Source organism: Scyliorhinus canicula, chromosome 24 (assembly GCF_902713615.1).
Source record: "Scyliorhinus canicula chromosome 24, sScyCan1.1, whole genome shotgun sequence".
NCBI classification, from domain to species: Eukaryota; Metazoa; Chordata; class Chondrichthyes; order Carcharhiniformes; family Scyliorhinidae; genus Scyliorhinus; species Scyliorhinus canicula.
The window spans coordinates 780,076-807,696 of record NC_052169.1 but is presented as its reverse complement, the minus strand read 5'-3'; the positions used below and the strand labels follow the sequence as shown (position 1 = coordinate 807,696).

Sequence of the window (27,621 nt, the reverse complement as noted above, 5' to 3'; positions counted from 1 at the left end):
GCACACACATTCTGATGTGTGAGGCTCAGTGCCATACAAGACAGTAAGATGTTGGTGTGATTGCTTAATAACGATGTCTGTGAGCTTGTTGGGTCTCGACATTTGGCGGCTGTCAGTATTGTGGAGGGCCTCGCTGCTTCTGTGAATAACCTGGAGCAGGGGCTTCTCTGCCTATACTCAATACTCAAAAGGAGGGCAGCACGGTGGCCTAGTGGTTAGTATAACCGCCTCACGGCGCTGAGGTCCCAGGTTCGATCCCGGCTCTGGGTCACTGTCCGTGTGGAGTTTGCACATTCTCCCCGTGTCTGCGTGGGTTTCGCCCCCACAACCCAAAAATGTGCGGAGTAGGTGGATTGGCCACGCTAAATTGCCCCTTAATTAAAAAAAATAATTGGCTAATCTAAATTTAAAAAAAAAATACTCAAAAGGAATCCAAATTTGTCCACAGTCTCAACAAATGTGGGTACGTTGTTCGTTGGGAGAGAGGAAATTCTATCCATAGAGTCATCAGAGTTGGTGCTCCGATATCTTAATGTGCAATGCACTGCCTCTTGAAAACTAAGAAGCTAATTTCATGGTGGTAGGTTTGCAAGGAATAGGGAAATGGCAGATTCCATCGAAGCTGGACACACTCCACTGTGAGATGTGATTAAAAGTAAAAATGAACTGGGCGACACGGAAGCACAGTGGTTAGCATTGCTGCCTCACGTCGCTGAGGTCTCAGGTTCGATTCTGGCCACGGGTCACTGTCCGTGTGGAGTTTGCACATTCACCCCGTGTCTGCGTGGGTCTCACCCCCACAACCCAAAGATATGCAGGGTAGGTGGATTGGCCACGCTAAATTGCCCTTTAATTGGAAAAAATGAATTGGGTACTTAAAAGGAAAAAAGTTAACATGGAATGCGGACAATAATAGTGGTTAGCACAGTGGCTTCACAGCTCCAAGGGCTCTGGGTCTGTACTCGTTGGAGTTTAGAAGGATGAGAAGAGATCTTATTGAAACTTGTAGGATACTGTGAGGCCTGGATAGAGTGGACGTGGAGAGGATGTTTCCACTTGTGGGAAGAACTAGAACCAGAGGACACCATCTCGGATTAAAGGGACGATCCTTTAAAACAGAGATGAGGAATTTCTTCAGCCAGAGGGGGGTGAATCTGTGGAACTCTTTGCCACAGAAGGCTGTCGAGGCCAATTGACTGAGTGTCTTTAAGACAGCGATAGATAGGTTCTTGATCAATAAGGGGATCAGGGGTTATGGGAAGAAGGCAGGAAAATGGGGATGAGAAAATATCAGCCATGATTGAATGGCGGAGCAGACTCGATGGGCCGAGTGGCCTAATTCTGCTCCTATGTCTTATGGTCCCAGGTTCGATTCCCGGCTCGGGTCACTGTCTGTGCAGAGTCTGCACGTTCTCCCCGTGTCTGCGTGGGTTTCCTCCGGGTGCTCCGGTTTCCTCCTACAAGTCCCGAAAGACGTGCTGTTAGGTGAATTGGACATTCTGAATTCTCCCTGTGTACCCGAACAGGCGCCGGAAAGTGACAACTGCTTTATTTGCTACATGGTGGCAAAGTGCCCGCAATGTGATATGTACCTGACCTGTGGATGTTTGTCACTTAATGTATTTTTGAAAAACAAGCTCCCCCTGGCCACCTCTGTCTTTGACCCTGGGTTGGTTTTTAATGTTCTGCCTTTCTTTGCCTAGTGAACGATGAGAGGAAGAAGAGGAAGGTTCTGGGACCCAATCAATGCCTGAAGTTTAAACCCACGGAGCTGATCATTTACTGCAAGGATTTCCGTATCATTCGCTTCCGTTTTGATGAATCTATTCCTGAATCTGCCAGAAAGGTGAAAATCTTACCCGGATGTGATGGGCACAGGGTGGCTCTGGGTACTGGTTGTATGATGGTTGTACAGACAGACAACTACATGAAGGAAGTGACAGGAATGGAAATAGGGAGCTGGCACTTGAGACAGGGCTCTCCTGTCTGAGATGTGTAGCTGCTTTCTTGATGAATGGTAGTGATTGTATTGTGTGTACAATGAAACCGAAAGAGCTTGGAGTCGCTCAGAGTGGTCATGTGCCGTGCATAAAACACTCTTTGTGTGCGGCAGGGATTACTCCAGTAAAGAGGTCTGTATCCGAGTGGGGACTTTATTTTAACTACTTACCACACTTACAGGCTGTGAATAACCGGCCACCACCCTAGCGTGACTGCCATTTAATGGAAAATGTTGCCCAAGGAAATAAAAGTATATGCTGAAAAGTTAGCTTTTAGTTGGTGTTTGTGGAATCCTCCAGTGTCTGATGTTTGCTGGAAAGTTATGGAATATAACTTTCAAAAAAAAAAATCTGCGGCCCTTTGAGCAGGAGCTGTTACAGTTCGCCTCCGTATCCAAGGCTTGGATAAGTGTAGGTGCAGGGGGCAGAAACTAAAACCAGTGAGGATTCCATTGCCATTACTGTCCTGTCAACTAATGGGTTTCCGTGATGCCCCCAGGGGTGAATGTCCTACTGTCTCCCACTGTCCAGTGGGCGAAAAACTGCAGAAAGCTGCAACACAAAGGGACTTGGGGGGGACTTGTGCACTAAACACAGAAAAGTAGCACTGGGCAGCAGGCAATCACGAAGCTAATGGAATGTTGGCCCTTATTTCAAGGGGGTTGGAGTAAAAGAGTCAGGAAGTCTTGCTGCAGCTGTACACATCTGGAGTACTGGAGGGGCCGAGTCGTTGTGTCTATTTAAGACTGAGAGATTCTTGATTGCTCAGGGAATCAAAGGTTAAGGGGAAAGGGCAGGATAGTGGACGTTGTTGGATTAGCCGTGATCCTATTGAATGGCAGAGCAGGCTCGAGAGGCTGTACGGCCACCTCCTGTTCCTATTTCTTACGGAGACTGCTGATGCCTCCCTGCAAAGGGTAACATTCGATGTGAGGGACAGCTGAGACGACCATTCTGGGTTCCCACTAAGGCGTTGGGTTATTTTGGGTCATAGAATTTGCAGTGCAGAAGGAGGCCAACCGGCCCATCAGGTCTGTACCGGCCCTTGGAAAGAGCATCCTAGTCAAGCCCACACCTCCACCCTATCCCCATAGCCCAATAACCCCACCTCGCCTTTTTGGTCATTAAGGGCAATTTAGCATGGCCAATCCACCTAACCTGCACAACTTTGGACTGTGGGAGGAAACCGGAGAACCCGGAGGAAACCCACGCACACACGAGGGGAACGTGCAGACTCCGCACAGACAGTGACCCAAGCGGGGAATCGAACCTGGGACCCTGGCGCGGTGAAGCAACTGAGCTCACCACTGTGGTACCGTGCTAAGCATGGGTTATTTTCTGTTGACACTTTGTAGTTTATATTTAAAACCGCAAACCCACCTATGGACATGAAGTGCTGACTGCACTTCTGTGACCCTGGACATGCCTTTTCCTCTCAACACTATTCCATCCAGAAGGTCCTTTGTGAAGAATTTTCAAGTTGTATTGCCGTGTAGTTATGGACTTGACTAACTTTACCAAAGGTCTAGTATGGACATGATTGGGCAAATGGCCTTTTCGTGCGCTGTGTGACTCCATGGCTCTGGGTAAGAGGAGGGATTGCATTGGTCTCAAACCCCTCGGAGAAGTTAAACGGAGGAGATAGTGTCTTGTTTTTGGGAGACTGCGAATCAGAACAGAAACGCTGGTGAGGGGGCAACCTGGCAGCTGAAATATTTTTGATTAATACACAAGATTTTACATTGCTGGTTATTCTGGGAATAGCAACAACTCGTCACTTCGAGCACCTTTAATGTAGTCCGATGTCTCCTGGTTTTTGTGGGACTGTTACTTGTCACTGAAACACAAAAGGAGCTGTTAGGAGGGGTGACCAAAAACTTGGTAGAATAAGTAATTTAAAAAAAGTAATCTAGAGGGGTTAGGTGAGGATTGCGGAGCTGGGCCCAGGCAGCTGGAGCTGGGGGCCCAGGCAGCTGGAGCTGGGGGCCCAGGCAGCTGGAGCTGGGGGCCCAGGCAGCTGGAGCTGGGGGCCCAGGCAGCTGGAGCTGAGCCCAGGCAGCTGGAGCTGGGGGCCCAGGCAGCTGGAGCTGGGGGCCCAGGCAGCTGAAGCTGGGGGCCCAGGCAGCTGGAGCTGGGGGCCCAGGCAGCTGGAGCTGGGGGCCCAGGCAGCTGGAGCTGGGGGCCCAGGCAGCTGGAGCTGGGGGCCCAGGCAGCTGGAGCTGGGGGCCCAGGCAGCTGGAGCTGGGGGCCCAGGCAGCTGGAGCTGGGGGCCCAGGCAGCTGGAGCTGGGGGCCCAGGCAGCTGGAGCTGGGGGCCCAGGCAGCTGGAGCTGGGGGCCCAGGCAGCTGGAGCTGGGGGCCCAGGCAGCTGGAGCTGGGGGCCCAGGCAGCTGGAGCTGGGGGCCCAGGCAGCTGGAGCTGGGGGCCCAGGCAGCTGGAGCTGGGGGCCCAGGCAGCTGGAGCTGGGGGCCCAGGCAGCTGGAGCTGGGGGCCCAGGCAGCTGGAGCTGGGGGCCCAGGCAGCTGGAGCTGGGGGCCCAGGCAGCTGGAGCTGGGGGCCCAGGCAGCTGGAGCTGGGGGCCCAGGCAGCTGGAGCTGGGGGCCCAGGCAGCTGGAGCTGGGGGCCCAGGCAGCTGGAGCTGGGGGCCCAGGCAGCTGGAGCTGGGGGCCCAGGCAGCTGGAGCTGGGGGCCCAGGCAGCTGGAGCTGGGGGCCCAGGCAGCTGGAGCTGGGGGCCCAGGCAGCTGGAGCTGGGGGCCCAGGCAGCTGGAGCTGGGGGCCCAGGCAGCTGGAGCTGGGGGCCCAGGCAGCTGGAGCTGGGGGCCCAGGCAGCTGGAGCTGGGGGCCCAGGCAGCTGGAGCTGGGGGCCCAGGCAGCTGGAGCTGGGGGCCCAGGCAGCTGGAGCTGGGGGCCCAGGCAGCTGGAGCTGGGGGCCCAGGCAGCTGGAGCTGGGGGCCCAGGCAGCTGGAGCTGGGGGCCCAGGCAGCTGGAGCTGGGGGCCCAGGCAGCTGGAGCTGGGGGCCCAGGCAGCTGGAGGTACAGTCAGCACGGGAATTGAACCTGTGCTGCTGGCCTTGTTCTGCATTACAAGCCAGCTGTTTAACCCTGTGAGTTAGGATATGCCATTGGAGCAAGAGAGAGTGAAACTTAACAGGGCATCTTATTGACAGTTTACTGGCACCCCAATGTCGAAGCACCTTGAGGGAGCAGCTGTAAACGTGGGTCAGAAGTGTGTGGAGGATAATCGCTTCATTTTAGCAGAGTAGCCAAAGTAATGTGGTTGTGTGAAGCTCTGACCGAGCAACTCCACTGTTTCTGATGAGGAGCAGAGGTTACAGTTCAGCTGTGTGCCGTTTCCGTACCCTGTTTTTAATTGTGGATTCCTGCTTTGTTCCAGATCTGCCTTGTGATTGCACATTACTCTCAGCCTAAAGATCTCCAGTTGCTGTTTGGGTTTGCGTATGCCGGGGAGAAGTGCCAGACTTCAGGTAAGGCAGTGGGAATGTCAGTGCGTACTGACTGGACACTCCATCGTTTGCATGTCTTTTTTTTTAAGTGGTAGTTCATTTGCCCCAATGAGTTACATCATCTACTGAATAGATTGTGCTCGACAATAACATTTGCATTCACTTGCAGAGTGAATGAAGTTTTCTGTAAACTCCTTGACAGGCCTGGTATAGTCTGTGCAGTGAGTAATTGAGCTGTGCAGGTCAAGCTCTGTACTGAGTTCACCCCCTGTCTTTGGCTGGAAGAATCATAGAATCCCAAATAATATAATAATAATAATCGCGTATTGTCACAAGTAGGCTTCAATGAAGTTACTGTGAAAAGCCCCTAGTCGCCACATTCCGGCACCTGTTCGGGGAGGCCGGTACGGGAATTAAACCTGTGCTGCTGGCCTTGTTCTGCATTACAAGCCAGCTGTTTAGCCCACTGTGCTAAGCCAGCCCCTGCACCTACAGTGCAGAAGGTAGCCATTCGGCCCATCAGATCTGCACTGGCCCTTGGAAAGAGAACCCTACTTAAGCCCGCACCTCTACCCTATTCCCATAACCCGGTAACCCCACTTAATCTTTTGAACACTTAAGGGGCAATTTATCATGGCCAATCCACCTAACCTGCACTTCTTCGGACTGTGGGATAAACTGGAGCACCCGGAGGAAACCCATGTAGACACGGGGAGAATGTGCAGACTCCACACAGATAGTCACCCGAGGCTGGAATTGAACCTGGAGCTGTGATGCAGCAGTGCTAACCACTGTGCTACCGTGCCATCCCCAAAGACTAGTCTCAATACCTGTGGGCGGTGCCGGGGATAATTCAGCCAGTGTTTTTGAATGTGAACACTGTCAGTTTTGATTGTATGCCTGAGGACAGGATTGGGGATCACTGGAACGGGATCCTATTGTGAATTGACCGATTCTGGAGACGAGGAAGGGAAAATTAAATGGCACCTTTTAGGATCACCGGGCATCTCTAAACACTTTACAGCACTTTTACACTGACTTCATTGGCTGTAATGTAGGAATTGCAACAAAAATGAATTCCCCACCAATCAGACTTTCACTGTGAAATTGTTGTGTAAAGGTGGTGCTGGTTGCGGAATCTCACCGTCCAATGTTGACACTTGGTCACAGGCGTCAGTCTGGAGTTACCAATGTAAAAACCTCTAAGCTGTGATTGTCTTCCCTTATTTGGCAAAGTGAACGGAACAGACCCAGAGGTGGATGGACTGCAGACGTCACTTTTTGAAACGTATTCGGACTGGGATAGGGAAATAAAGCGGACAGGGGCATCAGAATGGAGAGTGTGTTCTGTCAATGAACACTATGCTACTTCCACAAGGTAGGAAAACTTCAGAAACCTTGACTGTGGCTGAGAGTGGGGTTTAGCCGCTCTGTGTGCAGAGTTTAAAAGTACTAATGCTTTAATGTGAGAAGTCTTACAGTGTTCGTTTTATTGTGGTTTACAGTCTTCCAGAGTACTTTGTTGTTCCATCTTCTCTGGCGGACGAAGACTTGAAACAGTTGGTTCCTTCTTTCAATGGTGACCGGATCCCAGTGAGTATGGATCTGTAATCAGAGTTGGTGAATGGGCGGGAAAAATAATTTAACCACTTTAGTTGCATCTAGACCTCCTGTTTTACTGTGTGCATGTAGCATTTTACTGCGTAGTTTAGGGAGCACAGTAGTGCAGTGGTTAGCACTGCTGCCTAACGGCGCCAAGGACCCGGGTTCGATCCCGGCCCCGGGTCACTGTCCGTGTGAACTTTGCGCACTCTGCTCGTATCTGCATGGGTCTCACCCCCACAATCCAAATTGATGTTTGGGGTAGGTGGATTGGCCACACTAAATTGCCCCTTAATTGGAAAAAAGCTGGGTAGTTTTATTGCCTAGAGTGTTAGTACACATGGAGCAGTAGCACTTTAACTTTGTCCTTGTCTCTGCTTTTTGTGCTTCGAAGTATGGATCACAGCAGAAAGTTCCCTTACCTGGTACTAACTCCGTCACTTTTATTGATACGTACTTACATATTCTTTCCTTTTTCAATTAAGGGGAAATTTAGCGTGTCCAATCCACCTACCCTGTACATCTTTGGGTTGTGGGGGGGGGGGGGGGGGGGGGGGGCTCGCCCACGGGGAGAATGTGCAAACTCCACACGGACAGTGACCCAGAGCCGGGATCGAACCCGGGTCCTCAGCACTGCAAGGCAGCAGTGCTAACCATGAAATATTACTGTAAATAAATGTTAACATATGGAGTTTATTCCTATAACATGGTCTTGGACACAGACACTCGGTAAAAGAAGGCGATGTAGAGGGAGGGATAGCACAGGAATGGACCACTTTTGGTCACCGTGCCTTTACTCGTGTGAGGCCTGAAATTTAATTCTATCCAAATAGAATCCAAGTAGCAAAGTTGTTTGTAAAAGCAGTAATTCAAATGGCAATAAGGACTGTTTATGGGGTGTGTAATTAATTCATTTGGAGTGCTGTATTTTTGAAAGAAGCCAGGATTGTGATGGAACATTTTGCTTTGCTCCTGATTGTGTTGTAGATGTGGTGTTGGTATCATTGGACGGGCAGCGCCTTGGTGAGAATGGCCAACATTAAACCTGGCCCAAAGCTGAGAAAACACAACACAAGGTAGGTAGGTAGAAACCCTGTATCTCCAGCATTTGGCTTAGATTATTGATTTCCAATATCAATCAATGCCTCAGACTAGTCAATAATAACCCTGTTGTGATTCAGTTACTTTTCTCCTGTACATTTTGCTGAGCTGTTGCATAATTAGTTGCTATGGTTTCAATCCCTTTCCTTCTGCATTGTTCTTTTTGTGGATTTCACCAAAATGGTGGGGTGTTTGTCCCGCAGAGGGAAAATTCATTGTTCAGATAGGGAATGGTAGATTTGAGGAAATTCTCACTGGTACACAGTTCCTGAAGGTGCTGACTCTCACTGGGGGACAGTTCCTGAAGGTGCTGACTCTCACTGGGACACAGTTCCTGAAGGTGCTGACTCTCACTGGGACACTGTTCCTGAAGGTGCTGACTCTCACTGGGACACAGTTCCTGAAGGTGCTGACTCTCACTGGGACACAGTTCCTGAAGGTGCTGACTCTCACTGGGGGACAGTTCCTGAAGGTGCTGACTCTCACTGGGACACAGTTCCTGAAGGTGCTGACTCTCACAGGGGGACAGTTCCTGAAGGTGCTGACTCTCACTGGGACACAGTTCCTGAAGGTGCTGACTGTCACTGGGGGACAGTTCCTCAAGGTGCTGACTCTCACTGGGGGACAGTTCCTGAAGGTGCTGACTCTCACTGGGACACAGTTCCTGAAGGTGCTGACTCTCACTGGGGGACAGTTCCTGAAGGTGCTGACTCTCACTGGGACACAGTTCCTGAAGGTGCTGACTCTCACTGGGACACAGTTCCTGAAGGTGCTGACTCTCACTGGGACACAGTTCCTGAAGGTGCTGACTCTCACTGGGACACAGTTCCTGAAGGTGCTGACTCTCACTGGGACACAGTTCCTGAAGGTGCTGACTCTCACTGGGGGACAGTTCCTGAAGGTGCTGACTCTCACTGGGGGACAGTTCCTGAAGGTGCTGACTCTCACTGGGACACAGTTCCTGAAGGTGCTGACTCTCACTGGGACACAGTTCCTGAAGGTGCCGACTCTCACTGGGACACAGTTCCTGAAGGTGCTGACTCTCACTGGGACACAGTTCCTGAAGGTGCTGACTCTCACTGGGACACAGTTCCTGAAGGTGCTGACTCTCACTGGGACACAGTTCCTGAAGGTGCTGACTCTCACTGGGACACAGTTCCTGAAGGTGCCGACTCTCACTGGGACACAGTTCCTGAAGGTGCCGACTCTCACTGGGGGACAGTTCCTGAAGGTGCCGACTCTCACTGGGGGACAGTTCCTGAAGGTGCCGACTCTCACTGGGGGACAGTTCCTGAAGGTGCCGACTCTCACTGGGGGACAGTTCCTGAAGGTGCCGACTCTCACTGGGACACAGTTCCTGAAGGTGCTGACTCTCACTGGGGGACAGTTCCTGAAGGTGCTGACTCTCACTGGGGGACAGTTCCTGAAGGTGCTGATTCTCACTGGGGGACAGTTCCTGAAGGTGCTGACTCTCACTGGGACACAGTTCCTGAAGGTGCTGACTCTCACTGGGGGACAGTTCCTGAAGGTGCCGACTCTCACTGGGACACAGTTCCTGAATGTGCTGACTCTCACTGGGACACAGTTCCTGAAGGTGCTGACTCTCACTGGGGGACAGTTCCTGAAGGTGCTGACTCTCACTGGGGGACAGTTCCTGAAAGTGCTGACTCTCACTGGGGGACAGTTCCTGAAGGTGCTGACTCTCACTGGGGGACAGTTCCTGAAGGTGCTGGGTTGCTGGGAAAATACTGATTTGATGCATAGTAGTAACATTGTTGAAATGGAATAGAAATTTCTATCCTTGTAAAATGAATGTAATCTGTGCAATCAGCCTGTCTTGGGCTAAGTGCGTTATTACTAAATCTTTTTCTCTTTGTTAGGATCCTTAAGGCAATAGCGCAAAGTCATCCAGAGAAGAGTGAAGTCTTTAAATCTGACTTGGATAAGAATTTACCTAGTATATCGGAGGTCCAGGCAGCATTGGTCAGACTCAAGCAGATGTGCATTAATGGTGAGGTGCGATTCAGGACTTACCAACATTGTGTTTCTTGTCTGCCTTTCGCTGAGTTCCACAGAAATAGAGTTTTTAAAAGAATTTAGTGCCCAATACAATTTTTCCAGTTAAGGGGCAATTTAGCATGGCCACCTACCCTGCACATCTTTGGGTTGTGGGGGTGAGACCCACGCAGACACGGGGAGAATGTGCAAACTCCACACTGACAGTGACCCAGAGCCGGGATTGAACCTGGGACCTCAGCGCCGTGAGGCAGCAGCACTAACCACTGTGCCACCATGCTGCCCTACCACAGAAATAGAGTTTTTACAGCACGGAAAGAGGCTTTTCGGCCCATCGTGTTCACGCCGGCCATCAAGCACCTGCCTACTCTAATCCCATCTTCCGACACTTGGTCCGTGGCCTTGTATCTGTAGCATTTCAGGTGTTTATTTAAATACATCTTAAATGTCGTGAGGGTTTCCGCCTCTACCACCCTTTCAGGCAGCGCGTTCCAGATTCCCACCGCCCTCTGGGTGAAAATGCGTTGCCTCACATCACCTTCCTGCTCCTCACCTTAAAGCTATGACACCTGGTTATTGACCCCTCCGGTAAGGGGAAACATTCTTCCTATCCATACCCCTCATAATTTTATTCACCTCATTCAGGCCCCCCCTCAGCCTTCTCTACTCCAGGAAAAACAATCCCAGTCTATCCAGTCCAACTTGACAGTTGAAACGCTCCATCCCCGGCAACATCCTGGTCAATCTCCTCTGTACCCTCTCCAGTGTAATCACATTCTTCCTATGGTGTGGCGCCCAGAACTGCAAACAATACTCTAGCTGTGGCCTAACCAGTGTTTTATACAGCTCCAGCATAACCTCCCTGCTCTTGTATCCAATGCCTCGATTAATAAAGGCAAGTTTCTCCTGTGCCTTCTTAACCATCTTATCTACCTGACCTGTCTTTGGGGATCTATGGACTTGTACAGCAAGGTCCCTTTGTTTCTCTGTACATCCCGGGGTCCTACCGTTCATTGTATATTCCCTTGACTGGTTAGTCCTCCCAAAATACATCACCTCACACTTTTCAGGGTTAAATTCCATTTGCCACTGTTCTGCCCATCCAGCCAGCCCATCTATATCGCCCTGTAATCTAAGGCTTTCCTCCTCCCTATTTACCACACCACCAATTTTCGTGTCATCTGCGAAATTACTGATCATACCTCCTATATCAGGGGTGGGCAAACTTTTCCGTGCAAGGGCCGCATTCAGAAATTCACAATTCACAAAGGGCCGCATAGTATATTAAGTAAAATAATTACGTCACCCGGTTATGATTCTGGGCGCCTCATATAGAACATAGAACAGTACAGCACAGAACAGGCCCTTCGGCCCTCGACGTTGTGCCAAGCAATGATCACCCTACTCAAGTCAATGTATCCACCCTATACCAGTAAGTAACCCAACAGCCCCCCCACCCATTAACCTTTTAAAAAAAAATTAAAAAAAAAAAAAAATTTGTTTAAAAAAAAATTTTTTTTTTTTTTTTTTTAATGACTTGGTGGGCCGCAGAAATACCTTTGGCGGGCCGCATGCGGCCCGCGGGGCGTAGTTTGCCCACCCCTGTCCTATATTCATGTCCAGATCAGTAGTGTATACATACAAACAGCAAGGGACCCAGCACCGATTCCTGCAGAACACCACTGGTCACAATCACAAAAACAACCGTCAGCCATCGCCCTCTGCCTCCTGCCACTAAGCCTATTATGGATCCAATTTGCCGAATTGCCCTGAATCCCATGAGACCTCGTCAGAGCCCTTACTGACGTCCATGCCGACTTCATCAACTCCACTACCTTCATCTACACACCTAATCACCACCTCAAAAACTTCAATCAAAATTGTACGACATGATCTCCCTTTGACAAAACCATGCTGACTACCCTTGATTAATCCTTGCCTCTCAAAGTGGAAATTAATTCTGTTCCTCAGAATTTATCCAATAGTTTCCCTATCACTCAAGTTAGACTCACTGGCCTGTAATTTCCTCCCACCCTTCTTGAATAATGGCCCCACATTAGCTGTTCTCCAGTCCTCTGGCACTCTCTTGTGGCCAGAGAAGATTTGAAAATTGTCAGAGCCTCTGCAATCTCCCACAGCAGCCTGGGATACATCTCATCTGGGCCTGGATATTTATCCGCTTTTAAGCCCACGATAACCATTAATACCTCCTCCCTCTCATTGTTAATGTGTTCAAGTACATCACAATGCCCTTCCCTGATTTCTATACCCAAATCATCCTTCTCCATATGTCATCATTTTTATGTCATCATTGGCTACAGGAATAGTGCCAGAGGACTGGAGGATAGCAAATGTGGTCCCTTTGTTCAAGAAGGGGAGTAGAGATAACCCCGGTAACTATAGGCCGGTGAGCCTCACGTCTGTTGTGGGTAAAGTCTTGGAGAGGATTATAAGAGATACGATTTATAATCATCTAGATAGGAATAATATGATTAGGGATAGTCAGCATGGTTTCGTGAAGGGCAGGTCATGCCTCACAAACCTTATCGAGTTCTTTGAGAAGGTGACTGAACAGGTAGACGAGGGTAGAGCAGTTGATGTGGTGTATATGGATTTCAGTAAAGCATTTGATAAGGTTCCCCATGGTCGGCTATTGCAGAAAATACGGAGGCTGGGGATTGAGGGTGATTTAGAGATGTGGATCAGAAATTGGCTAGTTGAAAGAAGACGGAGAGTGGTGGTTGATGGCAAATGTTCAGAATGGAGTTCAGTTACGAGTGACGTACCACAAGGATCTGTTCTGGGGCCGTTGCTGTTTGTCATTTTTATAAATGACCTAGAGGAGGGCACAGAAGGTTGGGTGAGTAAATTTGCAGACGACACTAAAGTCAGTGGAGTTGTAGACAGCGTGGAAGGATGTTGCAGGTTACAGAGGGACATAGATAAGCTGCAGAGCTGGGCTGAGGTGGCAAATGGAGTTTAATGTAGAGAAGTGTGAGGTGATTCACTTTGGAAAGAATAACAGGAATGCGGACTATTTGGCTAATGGTATAATTCTTGGTAGTGTGGATGAGCAGAGGGATCTCGGTGTCCATGTACATAGATCCCTGAAAGTTGCCACCCAGGTTGATAGGGTTGTGAAGAAGGCCTATGGTGTGATGGCCTTTATTGGTAGAGGAATTGAGTTCCGGAGCCATGAGGTAATGTTGCAGCTGTACAAAACTCTGGTACGGCCGCATTTGGAGTATTGCGTACATTTCTGGTCGCCTCATTATAGGAAGGACGTGGAAGCTTTGGAACGGGTGCAGAGGAGATTTACCAGGATGTTGCCTGGTATGGAGGGAAAATCTTATGAGGAAAGGCTGATGGACTTGAGGTTTTCGTTAGAGAGAAGAAGGTTAAGAGGTGACTTAATAGAGGCATACAAAATGATCAGAGGGTTAGATAGGGTGGACAGCGAGAGCCTTCTCCCGCGGATGGAGGTGGCTAGCACGAGGGGACATAGCCTTAAATTGAGGGTAATAGATATAGGACAGAGGTCAGAGGTGGGTTTTTTACGCAAAGAGTGGTGAGGCCGTGGAATGCCCTACCTGCAACAGTAGTGAATTCGCCAACATTGAGGGCATTTAAAAGTTTATTGGATAAGCATATGGATGATAAGGGCATAGTGTAGGTTAGATGGCCTTTAGTTTTTGACTTCCCATGTCGGTGCAACATCGTGGGCCGAAGGGCCTGTACTGCGCTGTATCGTTCTATGTTCTATGTTCATAGTGAACACGGAGTGTTCATTTCAAACCTCCTCTACGTCATCAGGCTCCACACACACACATTGCCACGTTGGTCCCCAATGGGCCTGACTCTTCCCCTTAACATAACTCAGAAAACACCGTTGGATTTTTTTTTGCCTGCAGTGTTTTTCAGGCCCCTTCTTCGCTCTCCTAATTTTTTTCAGTAACCCCCTGCACGCTCTATACTCCCTCAGGGTGCCGCTGTTTCGAGCCCTCGGTATCTGCCATAAGCCTCCCTTTTTTTCATTATCCAACCCTGGAAAACCCTTGACATCCAGGGTTCTCTGGACTTGTTACTCCCACCCTTCGCCTCTACAGCAACATGTTGGCTCTGTACCCTCTCTATTTTATTTTTGATTGAATCCCCACTGCTCTGATGGTTTGAGTTGTTTTGTGTGTGGTTGTTGGTGGGAGGAGTTAGTAGTTCCATGTCTTTCAGGCGATTGGAGTTATGTTGCCTCAATTACTGCTCGTGTTATTAACTGACCGGCCTCAGTGCCTGGGATAGGGAAGAGTTAATAACAGATTAACATTTCTGGTGATTGCTCCCCCCTTACCCATTCTGTGGGTCCCGCACGTGGCTGTGGGTCCCGCACGTGGCTGTGGGTCCCTGACAGAATTGGGGGAGATTGCAACACTATCTTGAGAAGTTATTTCCCCAGTCCCCTCCTTGCTGACTTTCTCCTCCATCAGCTCCCAACGTATCCAATGGGCAACTGCCTGGATTCTATATTGTTCACCCACCAGCCCTGTCCTCACTGACCAGTGTTGCTCGTTATGCTTTCCTTAATTTGCTCTGTTTTAATTACCTTTGCTCAAGAGTCGCCAGGTATCTTTCTGATACCACCACAAGGTTCAAAACCGAATACTGATCAATGACTCAATACACCAGTTAGTAAGTTTGAAATCAATGCACATTTATTTACACACACGGACAATTATTACTCATGCACAAACTCTACTCACTAAACTACAACTACTACTAAAAGCCTATACTTAGCTTCGGGCGCCCACTCAGTCAGAGGAACAATGGCCGTTGTCCGGTTCTGATACTGCTGGCTTCGAACTGGTACAGAATAGTAGCTAGGAGAACCTATCTCGAGTCGTGCGTTGACCTTGGACTTAGTTGGCTGGTGCTTGGCGGGCCTCGTCGCTGAGAGCCAACTGCCAATGTGAAGATGAAGAGTTCAAGAGTTCTTAAGGTCTCCCCAGAGACCTTGGGGACTCTGTTTTATACCCCAAAGGGTTTCGCGCCCTCCTGGGCGGTTCCAAAACTTGGTCCCAATTAATTGGACCATGTCCCAATCGTTTGTATCAATTCTCTCCAATAACGGGGTCGTTCCCCGATCCTTGGGCGGGCTCTAGGTAACCGTTGGCCTGCCTTTGTTTTAGCTTCCACTGGCGCCGGGGAGTCTGCCCTGGTACCGATTGTTTAAATGTTTCTCTTTTGTCCCCGGAGATAGCTCATTACTATGCTAATGGTTTGTAGTTTCAGTTTTGTCTGGGACCTGCAAGTTCCAATCCACAGGAAACCTTGTACCTGCTTGTTTTCCTAGTACTGTCCAATTTTCCCTGTATTCTTTGCGAATGTCCATTTTGGAATCGGGACGTGGCCACCCCAGGTGCCTGCACTGGCACCAATTTCCCATCACTGACATTATTACATTTAAAATCATTGTCCGAATAGCCTTGTCCCACCTTTTCCAGTCCAGCCAGTTTCCTCTGCTCACACTCCCCCTAGCCCTGCCCCCTCCCCCGCCCCGCCCTCTCCCCCCCGCCCCGCCCGCTCCCCCCCGCCCGCTCCCCCCGCCCCGCCCGCTCCCCCCCGCCCCGCCCGCTCCCCCAGCCCCGCCCTCTCCCCCCCGCTCCCCCCGCCCCCCCCCGCCAGCCCCGTCCAGATCACTCATTTCCTAAGTCACTTCCCCCTCCCTATCTTGCCCAACCAACTGTTTTCCCATCCTCTCAAACCTTTGAAACCCCCCGCCCCGAATCCTGTATCCCGCTGGGCTTCGGTCATCTTGTCCAGTGCTCACTTCATGGTTTTTGTAGTTTCTCCTTTGTTTTACTCTTCATTTCAGCTCCTCACTCAGATCTCAATCTGGTGAAAGTCAGAGATCCTTCCTGCATTAAAGTTGTCATTATAATAAAGTTGGCTAACTGTCCAATGCAGTAATTACACCTTGAGGTTCATGATGATCTGGAGATAGATACTTTCAATTCAATTCCCAGGAAAACTCTGCAATCTCTCTCTCAACTTTTGATTAATCATCAAATAATCTGATAAATGTGATTTGCCTCGTTGTAGATTTCTTTGACGAAACAGATGAGAAGTGGCTGTCCTCATTAGAAAACACACAGTGGCTGGAATACGTCCGGTAAGAACAAGAAGCAGGAGAGAGACCAAGTGTGGCTCAGCCCATTAGACATATCCAATAACTAATATTGAGTGTTGGTTAAGGACTGCAGTTCAACGTTGACTGTCTGCATTGTTCTGTCAATGCTGCTGCGTTTGAGGTTCTGAATATTAGGAACAGGAGGCAGCAACTCAACCCCTTAAACTTGCTCAGCCAAGCAGTCAGATCGTAGCTGATCTGTATCTTAACTCCATGTGCGCTCTTGGGGGGGTTGGGGGGGGGAGAGATCCATACCCCAGTGCGAGTCAATGCCCACAAAACCTGTGGACTCCAGGATGCAGTCCCTGCAGAACCTGTATCCCAGCGTGAATCAGTGCCCAAAGTCTGTTTCTCAGTGTGTCAATGCCCACGGAACCTGTACCCCAGCATGGGCGAGGATCAGTAGGATCCTATCCAACATAGTCAGCGCTGTCAGGAAAGTAGGGAGGGAGGGGGGGAAAGAAAATGCATATTTTCTGTGAACAGTGTGGTCTCCATATGTCCACAGACTCTTCCTGAAGCACTCCGCGGAACTCGCACAGTGGATGTACAACGAGAACATTTCTGTCATAATTCAAGGTGAGTAATCAATTTTTAATTCACAGTGCACTAGTGCAAGCCATATCCTGTAATTTTTTAAGGGCAATTTAGTGTGGCCAATCCACCTCCTCTGCACATCTTTGCTACGTGGGGGTGAGACCCAGACAGACATGGGGAGAATGGGCAAACTCCACATGGACTGGGGTCCGGGATCGAATCCGGGTCCTCGTCATCGTGAGGCAGCAGTGCTAACCACTGTGCCACCGTGCGCCCCATATCCTGTATATCGAGCAATATTCAGGCGTACCCTGTCCTGTACACAGTGATATTCAGGTATCCCCCTGTCCTGTACACAGTGATATTCAGGTATCCCTCTGTCCTGTACACAGTGATATCCAGGTATCCCCCTGTCCTGTACAGAGTGATATCCAGGTACCCTGTCCTGTACACAGTGATATCCAGGTATCCCCCTGTCCTGTACACCGTGATATTCAGGTATCCCCCTGTCCTGTACACAGTGATATCCAGGTATCCCCCTGTCCTGTACACAGTGATATTCAGGCGTCCCCTGTCCTGTACACAGTGATATCCAGGCGTACCCTGTCCTGTACACAGTGATATTCAGGTATCCCCCTGTCCTGTACACAGTGATATTCAGGTATCCCCCTGTCCTGTACACAGTGATATTCAGGTACCCTCCTGTCCTGTACACCGTGATATTCAGGAATCCCTCTGTCCTGTACACAGTGATATTCAGGAATCCCTCTGTCCTGTACACAGTGATATTCAGGAATCCCTCTGTCCTGTACACAGTGATATTCAGGTATCGCCCTGTCCTGTACACAGTGATATTCAGGCGTACCCTGTCCTGTACAGAGTGATATTCAGGTATCCCCTGTCCTGTACACAGTGATATTCAGGTATCCTCCTGTCCTGTACACCGTGATATTCAGGAATCCCTCTGTCCTGTACACAGTGATATTCAGGAATCCCTCTGTCCTGTACACAGTGATATTCAGGTATCGCCCTGTCCTGTACACAGTGATATTCAGGCGTACCCTGTCCTGTACAGAGTGATATTCAGGTATCCCCTGTCCTGTACACAGTGATATTCAGGTATCCTCCTGTCCTGTACACCGTGATATTCAGGTATCGCCCTGTCCTGTACACAGTGATATTCAGGCGTACCCTGTCCTGTACAGAGTGATATTCAGGTATCCCCTGTCCTGTACACAGTGATATTCAGGTATCCTCCTGTCCTGTACACCGTGATATTCAGGAATCCCTCTGTCCTGTACACAGTGATATTCAGGAATCCCTCTGTCCTGTACAGTGATATTCAGGTATCCCCCTGTCCTGTACACAGTGATATTCAGGCATACCCCTGTCCTGTACACAGTGATATTCAGGTATCCCCCTGTCCTGTACACAGTGATATTCAGTTATCCCCCTGTCCTGTACACCGTGATATTCAGGCGTACCCTGTCCTGTACACAGTGATATTCAGGCGTACCCTGTCCTGTACACAGTGATATTCAGTTATCCCCCTGTCCTGTACACAGTGATATTCAGGCGTACCCTGTCCTGTACACAGTGTGATACTCCGATGTGCTGATTTGTGTACATAGAGCAATATTTGGGTGTACCCTGCCTGGTACATTACAGCTTGGAGCGGGAGTTGGCAATTCAGCCTATTGAGAAAAAATGGATAAATAAATGTTGGGTACCTGCGAGAGAAGCTGCCTGTCACAGACGGACAGTATTCTCTCTCCGTCGCTCTGAATTTATAGCAGCATTTTAAATAGAGTTCAGTGATCAAAATTAATCTTTTCATCTATGTGTTCCTTTCTCAGAGGAGGAAGGAAGAGACCTGAGCTGTGTGATAGCCTCAGTCATTCAGGTGATGGCAGATCCCCATTTCCGCACCATGTTGGGATTTCAGAGCCTGATGCAGAAGGAGTGGGTTGTAGCCGGTTACCGCTTCTTGGATCGCTGTAATCATCTTGGAGAATCTGAAAAACATGAGGTGAGGATTACACCTGCTCTCCCTTGTTGTTAAAATCAGGATTTTTATTTACAACGCAGCAAATGGCAGTACGGTGTGCTGGGAATAGGACAGGTTGCACTCAGCAGAGATCCCCACCATCGCCTCCCACTTTCACCAGCAGATTAACCCACCCAGATAGTCAGTGACCGCTTTAAACAGCACGACAGATCAAACTTCTACATTTCACAAATACTATACTGTCCCCGATCACCCCCTACACTCCTATACTGTCCCCGATCACCCCTACCCTCCTATACTGTCCCCGATCACCCCTACCCTCCTATACTGTCCCCGATCACCCCTACACTGTCCCCGATCACCCCTACACTGTCCCCGATCACCCCTACACTGTCCCCGATCACCCCTACACTGTCCCCGATCACCCCTACACTCCTATACTGTCCCCGATCACCCCTACACTGTCCCCGATCACCCCTACACTCCTATACTGTCCCCGATCACCCCTACCCTGTCCCGATCACCCCTACACTGTCCCCGATCACCCCTACACTCCTATACTGTCCCCGATTACCCCTCCCCTCCTATACTGTCCCCGAACGCCCCTACCCTCCTATACTGTCCCCGATCGCCCGTACACTCCTATACTGTCCCCGATCGCCCCTACCCTCCTATACTGTCCCCGATCACCCCTACACTCCTATACTGTCCCCGATCACCCCTACACTCCTATACTGTCCCCGATCACCCCTACACTCCTATACTGTCCCCGATCGCCCGTACACTCCTATACTGTCCCCGATCGCCCCTACCCTCCTATACTGTCCCCGATCACCCCTGCACCCCTATACTGTCCCCGATCACCCCTACCCTCCTATACTGTCCCCGATCACCCCTACACTCCTATACTGTCCCCGATCACCCCTACCCTCCTATACTGTCCCCGATCACCCCTACACTCCTCTACTGTCCCCGAACACCCCTACACTCCTATACTGTCCCCGATCACCCCTACCCTCCTATACTGTCCCCGATCACCCCTACCCTCCTATACTGTCCCCGAACGCCCCTACCCTCCTATACTGTCCCCGATCGCCCGTACACTCCTATACTGTCCCCGATCGCCCCAACACTCCTATACTGTCCCCGATCACCCCTACCCTCCTATACTGTCCCCGATCACCCCTACACTCCTATACTGTCCCCGATCACCCCTACCCTCCTATACTGTCCCCGATCACCCCTACCCTCCTATACTGTCCCCGATCACCCCTACACTCCTATACTGTCCCCGATCACCCCTACACTCCTACACTGTCCCCGATCACCCCTACACTCCTACACTGTCCCCGATCACCCGTACACTCCTATTAACTCAGTTGGCTCAGGCACCCTGTAGTTCCCGCTTATGTCTCTACAGAAGAACCTCAAACCCGTTGAACGATGGCAAAGGCTGAGGCTCCCCCACTTCTACTTTCTTGATCCCCGTACCTGCCTCACCCGCAGTCACCTGGTCCTCTCCCTGACTAAATCAAGCCACCCTATTGAAATGGAACTGACCTGTTCCTGGGACACGGTCTGGGTACTTTATCCCTTTCCTGATGCCTCGCAGTGTCTGCAGCTCAGCCTCCAATCGGTGACTCTGAACCAAATCCCTCCAGCTGTTCACACTTCACTGCACTATGTCTGTTTGGATCACACCTGGCGTCCACGATCTGGCACGTTCTCCACCCGCCGCACATCACTTACCCTGTCATCCTTCTCCCGTTTAATTATTTTACTGATTCATTTAAATTCTTAAATCTACCCTGCCTGTTCTTATATTACTATTTCAACCAATGTTCTACTTCCCAATTGATAATCCCCAGTTAAGATAAATAGTTAATACTCACCAGCCAATCTAATAAACTTTTAAAAAAATATATAAATTTAGAGTACCCAATTATTTTCTCCAATTAAGGGGCAATTTAACATGGCCAATCCACCTAGCCTGCACATCTTTGGGTTGTGGGGGTGAAACCCACGCAGACACGGGGAGAATGTGCAAACTCCACATGGACAGTGACCCAGAGCCGGGATTCGAACCCGGGTCCTCAGCGCCGTAGGCAGCAATGCTAACCACTGTGCCACAGTGCTGCCCGCCAATCTAATAAACTTTATTACTAAACCTTCTACTGGATGTATAACTTTCCAATTACTAAAATTACTCCAGTTTTGAAAGACAAGTGAGGAAAATATTCACCTCACAATGGCTAACTCCGGTGGCACCACTTTTGGATTTCTCGGAATGCAGCCAGTCCGCCTTGGAGCCACAGACTGGACTGACTGCCTGTCTCAGGGTCCCCCCCTCGCACACTCCGCTGACTGCCTGTCTCGGGGTCCTCCCCTCGCACAATCCGCTGGGTGCTGGTCTCAGGGTCCTCCCCTCGCACACTCCGCTGGGTGCTGGTCTCGGGGTCCTCCCCTCGCACAATCCGCTGGGTGCTGGTCTCGGGGTCCTCCCCTCGCACAATCCGCTGGGTGCTGGTCTCAGGGTCCTCCCCTCGCACAATCCGCTGGGTGCTGGTCTCAGGGTCCCCCCCTCGCACTCTCTGCTGGGTGCTGGTCTCGGGGTCCCCCTCTCGCACTCTCTGCTGACTGCCTGTCTCGGGGTCCTCCTCTCGCACTCTCTGCTGGGTGCCTGTCTCGGGGTCCTCCTCTCGCACTCTCTGCTGGGTGCTGGTCTCAGGGTCCCCCTCTCGCACTCTCCGCTGGGTGCTGACTGCCTGTCTCTGGGTCCCCCTCTCGCACTCTCTGCTGACTGCCTGTCTCGGGGTCCTCCTCTCGCACACTCCGCTGGGTGCTGGTCTCAGGGTCTTCCCCTCGCACTCTCCGCAGGGTGCTGACTGCCTGTCTCGGGGTCCTCCCCTCGCACTCTCTGCTGACTGCCTGTCTCGGGGTCTCCCCCTCGCACTCTCCGCTGGGTGCTGGTCTCGGGGTCCCCCCCTCGCACTCTCCGCTGGGTGCTGGTCTCAGGGTCCCCCCCTCGCACTCTCTGCTGGGTGCTGGTCTCGGGGTCCCCCTCTCGCACTCTCTGCTGGGTGCTGGTCTCCGGGTCCCCCTCTCGCACTCTCTGCTGGGTGCTGGTCTCGGGGTCCCCCTCTCGCACTCTCTGCTGGGTGCTGGTCTCCGGGTCTCCCTCTCGCACACTCCGCTGGGTACTGGTCTCGGGGTCCCCCTCTCGCACTCTCTGCTGGGTGCTGGTCTCCGGGTCTCCCCCTCGCACTCTCCGCTGGGTGCTGGTCTCGGGGTCCCCCTCTCTCACTCTCTGCTGGGTGCTGGTCTCGGGGTCCCCCTCTCGCACTCTCCGCTGGGTGCTGGTCTCGGGGTCCCCCTCTTGCACTCTCTGCTGGGTACTGGTCTCGGGGTCTCCCTCTCGCACTCTCTGCTGGGTGCTGGTCTCGGGGTCCCCCTCTCGCACTCTCTGCTGGGTGCTGGTCTCCGGGTCCCCCTCTCGCACTCTCTGCTGGGTGCTGGTCTCCGGGTCTCCCCCTCGCACTCTCCGCTGGGTACTGGTCTCGGGGTCCCCCTCTCGCACTCTCCGCTGGGTACTGGTCTCGGGGTCCCCCTCTCGCACTCTCTGCTGGGTGCTGACTGCCTGTCTCGGGGTCCCCCTCTCGCACTCTCTGCTGGGTGCTGGTCTCGGGGTCCCCCTCTCGCACTCTCTGCTGGGTGCTGACTGCCTGTCTCGGGGTCTCCCTCTCGCACTCTCTGCTGGGTGCTGGTCTCGGGGTCCTCCCCTCGCACTCTCTGCTGGGTGCTGGTCTCAGGGTCCCCCTCTCGCACTCTCTGCTGGGTGCTGGTCTCCGGGTCCCCCTCTCGCACTCTCTGCTGGGTGCTGGTCTCAGGGTCTCCCCCTCGCACACTCCGCTGGGTGCTGGTCTCCGGGTCTCCCCCTCGCACTCTCCGCTGGGTGCTGGTCTCCGGGTCCCCCTCTCGCACTCTCTGCTGGGTGCTGGTCTCAGGGTCCCCCTCTCGCACTCTCTGCTGGGTGCTGGTCTCCGGGTCTCCCTCTCGCACTCTCTGCTGGGTGCTGGTCTCCGGGTCTCCCTCTCGCACTCTCTGCTGGGTGCTGGTCTCCGGGTCCTCCCCTCGCACTCTCTGCTGGGTGCTGACTGCCTGTCTCGGGGTCCCCCCCTCGCACTCTCCGCTGACTGCCTGTCTCTGGGTCCCCCTCTCGCACTCTCTGCTGGGTGCTGGTCTCAGGGTCCCCCTCTCGCACTCTCCGCTGGGTACTGGTCTCCGGGTCTCCCCCTCGCACTCTCCGCTGGGTACTGGTCTCCGGGTCTCCCCCTCGCACTCTCCGCTGGGTGCTGACTGCCTGTCTCAGGGTCCCCCCTCTCGCACTCTCTGCTGACTGCCTGTCTCGGGGTCTCCCTCTCGCACTCTCTGCTGGGTGCTGACTGCCTGTCTCGGGGTCCCCCTCTCGCACTCTCTGCTGGGTGCTGGTCTCGGGGTCCCCCTCTCGCACTCTCTGCTGGGTGCTGGTCTCGGGGTCCCCCTCTCGCACTCTCTGCTGACTGCCTGTCTCGGGGTCCCCCTCTCGCACTCTCTGCTGGGTGCTGGTCTCGGGGTCCCCCTCTCGCACTCTCTGCTGGGTGCTGGTCTCGGGGTCCCCCTCTCGCACTCTCTGCTGGGTGCTGGTCTCCGGGTCTCCCCCTCGCACTCTCTGCTGGGTGCTGGTCTCGGGGTCCTCCCCTCGCACTCTCTGCTGGGTGCTGGTCTCCGGGTCCCCCTCTCGCACTCTCTGCTGGGTGCTGGTCTCCGGGTCTCCCCCTCGCACTCTCTGCTGGGTGCTGGTCTCCGGGTCCCCCTCTCGCACTCTCTGCTGGGTGCTGGTCTCGGGGTCCCCCTCTCGCACTCTCCGCTGGGTGCTGGTCTCAGGGTCCCCCTCTCGCACTCTCTGCTGGGTGCTGGTCTCCGGGTCCCCCTCTCGCACTCTCTGCTGGGTGCTGGTCTCGGGGTCCCCCTCTCGCACTCTCCGCTGGGTGCTGGTCTCAGGGTCCCCCTCTCGCCTGCTTCTCCCAGGTTTAGTTTTGATGTTTTGGGATTTAAGTTTAACATGGCTTCTGTTGGGAATCTCTGTCCTTTCGGCTATCTTTGCTAATATCATTGTTTAATCCTGTTGATTCTTTAGGCAGCCCTTGAGATTATTAATGTGGTAAAGACGCAGAGCTCCTATGTTTGAGCTTGGGGGTGAGGCAGTTTATTCTGTCCTAATTCTGATGTGGATGTACTAAAGTTAAAACCGTTTTCTGTGCACCCAGTGTCCCCTGTTCCTGCTGTTCCTGGACTGCGTCTGGCAGTTACTGCAACAATTCCCAGCTGCCTTTGAGTTTACTGAGACCTACCTGACCGTCCTCTATGACAGCGTGCGGATTCCCTTGTTTGGCACCTTCCTTTTCAACACTTCACATCAGCGGATACAACAGAGCCAGGTGAGTGACAACGATAGAAGGTTCTGCCTGTTGGGATACAGGTTACTGCCCTGTGGGGGCTGCCTGTTGGGATACAGGTTACTGCCCTGTAGGGGCTGCCTGTTGGGATACAGGTTACTGCCCTGTGGGGGCTGCCTGTTGGGATACAGGTTACTGCCCTGTGGGGGCTGCCTGTTGGGATACAGGTTACTGCCCTGTGGGGGCTGCCTGTTGGGATACAGCTTACTGCCCTGTAGGGGCTGCCTGTTGGGATACAGGTTACTGCCCTGTAGGGGCTGCCTGTTGGGATACAGGTTACTGCCCTGTAGGGGCTGCCTGTTGGGATACAGGTTACTGCTGCCCTGTAGGGGCTGCCTGTTGGGATACAGGTTGCTGCCCTGTAGGGGCTGCCTGTTGGGATACAGGTTACTGCTGCCCTGTAGGGGCTGCCTGTTGGGATACAGGTTGCTGCCCTGTAGGGGCTGCCTGTTGGGATACAGGTTGCTGCCCTGTAGGGGCTGCCTGTTGGGATACAGGTTACTGCCCTGTAGGGGCTGCCTGTTGGGATACAGGTTACTGCCCTGTGGGGGCTGCCTGTTGGGATACAGGTTACTGCCCTGTAGGGGCTGCCTGTTGGGATACAGGTTACTGCCCTGTAGGGGCTGCCTGTTGGGATACAGGTTACTGCCCTGTAGGGGCTGCCTGTTGGGATACAGGTTACTGCCCTGTGGGGGCTGCCTGTTGGGATACAGGTTACTGCCCTGTGGGGGCTGCCTGTTGGGATACAGGTTACTGCCCTGTGGGGGCTGCCTGTTGGGATACAGGTTACTGCCCTGTAGGGGCTGCCTGTTGGGATACAGGTTACTGCCCTGTAGGGGCTGCCTGTTGGGATACAGCTTACTGCCCTGTAGGGGCTGCCTGTTGGGATACAGGTTACTGCCCTGTGGGGCTGCCTGTTGGGATACAGGTTACTGCCCTGTAGGGGCTGCCTGTTGGGATACAGGTTACTGCCCTGTAGGGGCTGCCTGTTGGGATACAGCTTACTGCCCTGTAGGGGCTGCCTGTTGGGATACAGCTTACTGCCCTGTAGGGGCTGCCTGTTGGGATACAGGTTACTGCCCTGTGGGGGCTGCCTGTTGGGATACAGGTTACTGCCCTGTGGGGGCTGCCTGTTGGGATACAGGTTACTGCCCTGTAGGGGCTGCCTGTTGGGATACAGGTTACTGCCCTGTAGGGGCTGCCTGTTGGGATACAGGTTACTGACCTGTGGGGGCTGCCTGTTGGGATACAGGTTACTGCCCTGTGGGGGCTGCCTGTTGGGATACAGGTTACTGCCCTGTGGGGGCTGCCTGTTGGGATACAGGTTACTGCCCTGTAGATGCTGCCTGTTGGGATACAGTTGCTGAAAGCTCACCAATGCTTTGTCCAGTGGTTAGATAACCACGAGGATGTTATAAACGGATCCTGATGCTGCCCTTGCCAGTGTCCATGTGCATTTGAGGCTTGGCTGTATGAGTTCTGACTGAATGGACCACACTAGGATCCGTACCGATTTCAATGAACTATCTTAATTCATTGATAAAGTATTTTAAAAATAAATTTAGAATACCCAAATCTTTTTTTTTCAATTAGGGGGCAGTTTAGCGTGGCCAATCCTCCTACCCTGCACATCTTTGGGATGTGGGGGTGAACCCACGCAGACACGGGGAGAATGTACAAACTCCGCACAGACAGTGACCCGGGGTCGAGATCGAACCTGGGACCTCGGCGCTGTGAGGCAGCAGTGCTAACCACTGTGCCTCCGTGCTGCCTTGATCTGTGAATAAAGTAAAGGATGTTGCCCCAGCGACAGTGAAGGAACGGCCGATATATTTCCCAGTCAGGGTGGTGGGTGACTTGGAGGGGAACCTCCAGGTGGTGGGGTTCCCAGGTATCTGCTGCTCTTGTCCTTCTAGATGGAAGCTGCTGCCTGAGGAACCTTGGTGAGTTCCTGCAGTGCATCTTTTAAATGGTGTACACGGCTGCCCACTGTGTGTCGGTGGTGGAGGGAGTGAATGTTTGAGGAAGGGGGGGGCAATCAAGCAGGGCTGCTTTGTCCTGGATGGTGTTGAGCTTCTTGAGTGTTGTTGGAGCTGCTCTCATCCAGGCAAGTGGAGAGTATTCCATCACACTCCTGACTTGTGCCTTTTCGATGGTGGACAGACTTTGTTTGGGGGGGGGGTTCAGGAGGTGTTAATTGCCACAGGATTCCCAGTCTCTGTCTTGTTTTGTAGCCACAGTATTAATGTAGCTAATCAGTTTAGTTTCTGGTCAATGGTAACTCCCAGGATGTTGGTTGTGGGGATTCAGTGATGGTAATGCCATTGAATGTCAAGGGGCAGTGGTGAGATTCTCTCTTGTAGATGGTCATTGCCTGGGGCTTGTGTGCCGTGAATGCTACATGCCACATGTCAGCCCCAAGCCTGGATATTGTCCAGGTCTTGCTGCATTTGGACATGGACTGCTTCATTATCTGAAGAGTTGTGAATGGTGCTGAACATTGTGCAGTCATATTGCTAACTTACTTAATTAGACTAAATTGTTAGAGCTGTACTGAATTTAGTGTCTGCAGTGTTATACCTGCTGATTAGGTTTAATTTAATTCCCTTCTCCCACTAACTACAGGATTTTGCCACTAATAGAAAGCTGCAATGTGAAGGGAAAGGTCTGGAACTGCCGTCCGTCTGGAATTGGTCGCTGCAGTTCACAGCTAAAGATTTGTCACTCTTCAATAACCCTCTGTATATTGGTAAAAGTGTGACCTGTGTGCAGAATGGGACAATCAAATCCTTTAGAAGAGTAAAGGTGAGTGTGTCTGTGAGTTTGGGTATTTGCTTTAGATGTTCTGAGGTTCAAATAAGATCAGTTTTTAATCGCAGACTGCTCTCTCGCTCTGGTACTCTGGAGAGAATGGTGTTTCTTCTACAATGTTGGCTGTCACTGAAAGCTGAGCCTTACTGGGGCACAGTAAAGAGCCCAGGAGCCTGAGTTCCTTCCTCAGTAACATTAGAAGTTGATCTGGGGCAAGAGTAAAGATCCTAAGACCACAATGCAGGGCAGGAAAACTGGAGATGAGCTGGCTGGGGGGTTGATGTGTATTGAAACAGTGAGAAGAACATTGTAGAAAGATCTCGAAGCGAGAAGTGAAAGCTGCGGGAACGCCAATACTGGAAGTATTGGAGAGGCTGGAGGAGCTTTGAGAGAGATTGTTAACATT

General features: G+C 52.0%; 1 protein-coding gene across 2 annotated transcripts in view; it reads left to right on the top strand.

The window, feature by feature from the left end:
* Positions 1–27,621, top strand: part of mtmr10 (myotubularin related protein 10) — a 38,135-nt gene that overhangs the window by 8,848 nt on the left and 1,666 nt on the right. For both annotated transcript variants that reach the window (XM_038784315.1, XM_038784317.1), the window contains 11 exons: positions 1,704–1,846; positions 5,395–5,485; positions 6,701–6,842; positions 6,970–7,057; positions 8,054–8,142; positions 10,048–10,178; positions 16,277–16,346; positions 16,873–16,943; positions 18,758–18,930; positions 24,216–24,386; positions 27,030–27,209. In XM_038784315.1, coding sequence (XP_038640243.1) covers positions 1,704–1,846; positions 5,395–5,485; positions 6,701–6,842; positions 6,970–7,057; positions 8,054–8,142; positions 10,048–10,178; positions 16,277–16,346; positions 16,873–16,943; positions 18,758–18,930; positions 24,216–24,386; positions 27,030–27,209 — 1,349 coding nt within the window. The remainder of the gene's footprint in view (positions 1–1,703; positions 1,847–5,394; positions 5,486–6,700; positions 6,843–6,969; positions 7,058–8,053; positions 8,143–10,047; positions 10,179–16,276; positions 16,347–16,872; positions 16,944–18,757; positions 18,931–24,215; positions 24,387–27,029; positions 27,210–27,621) is intronic.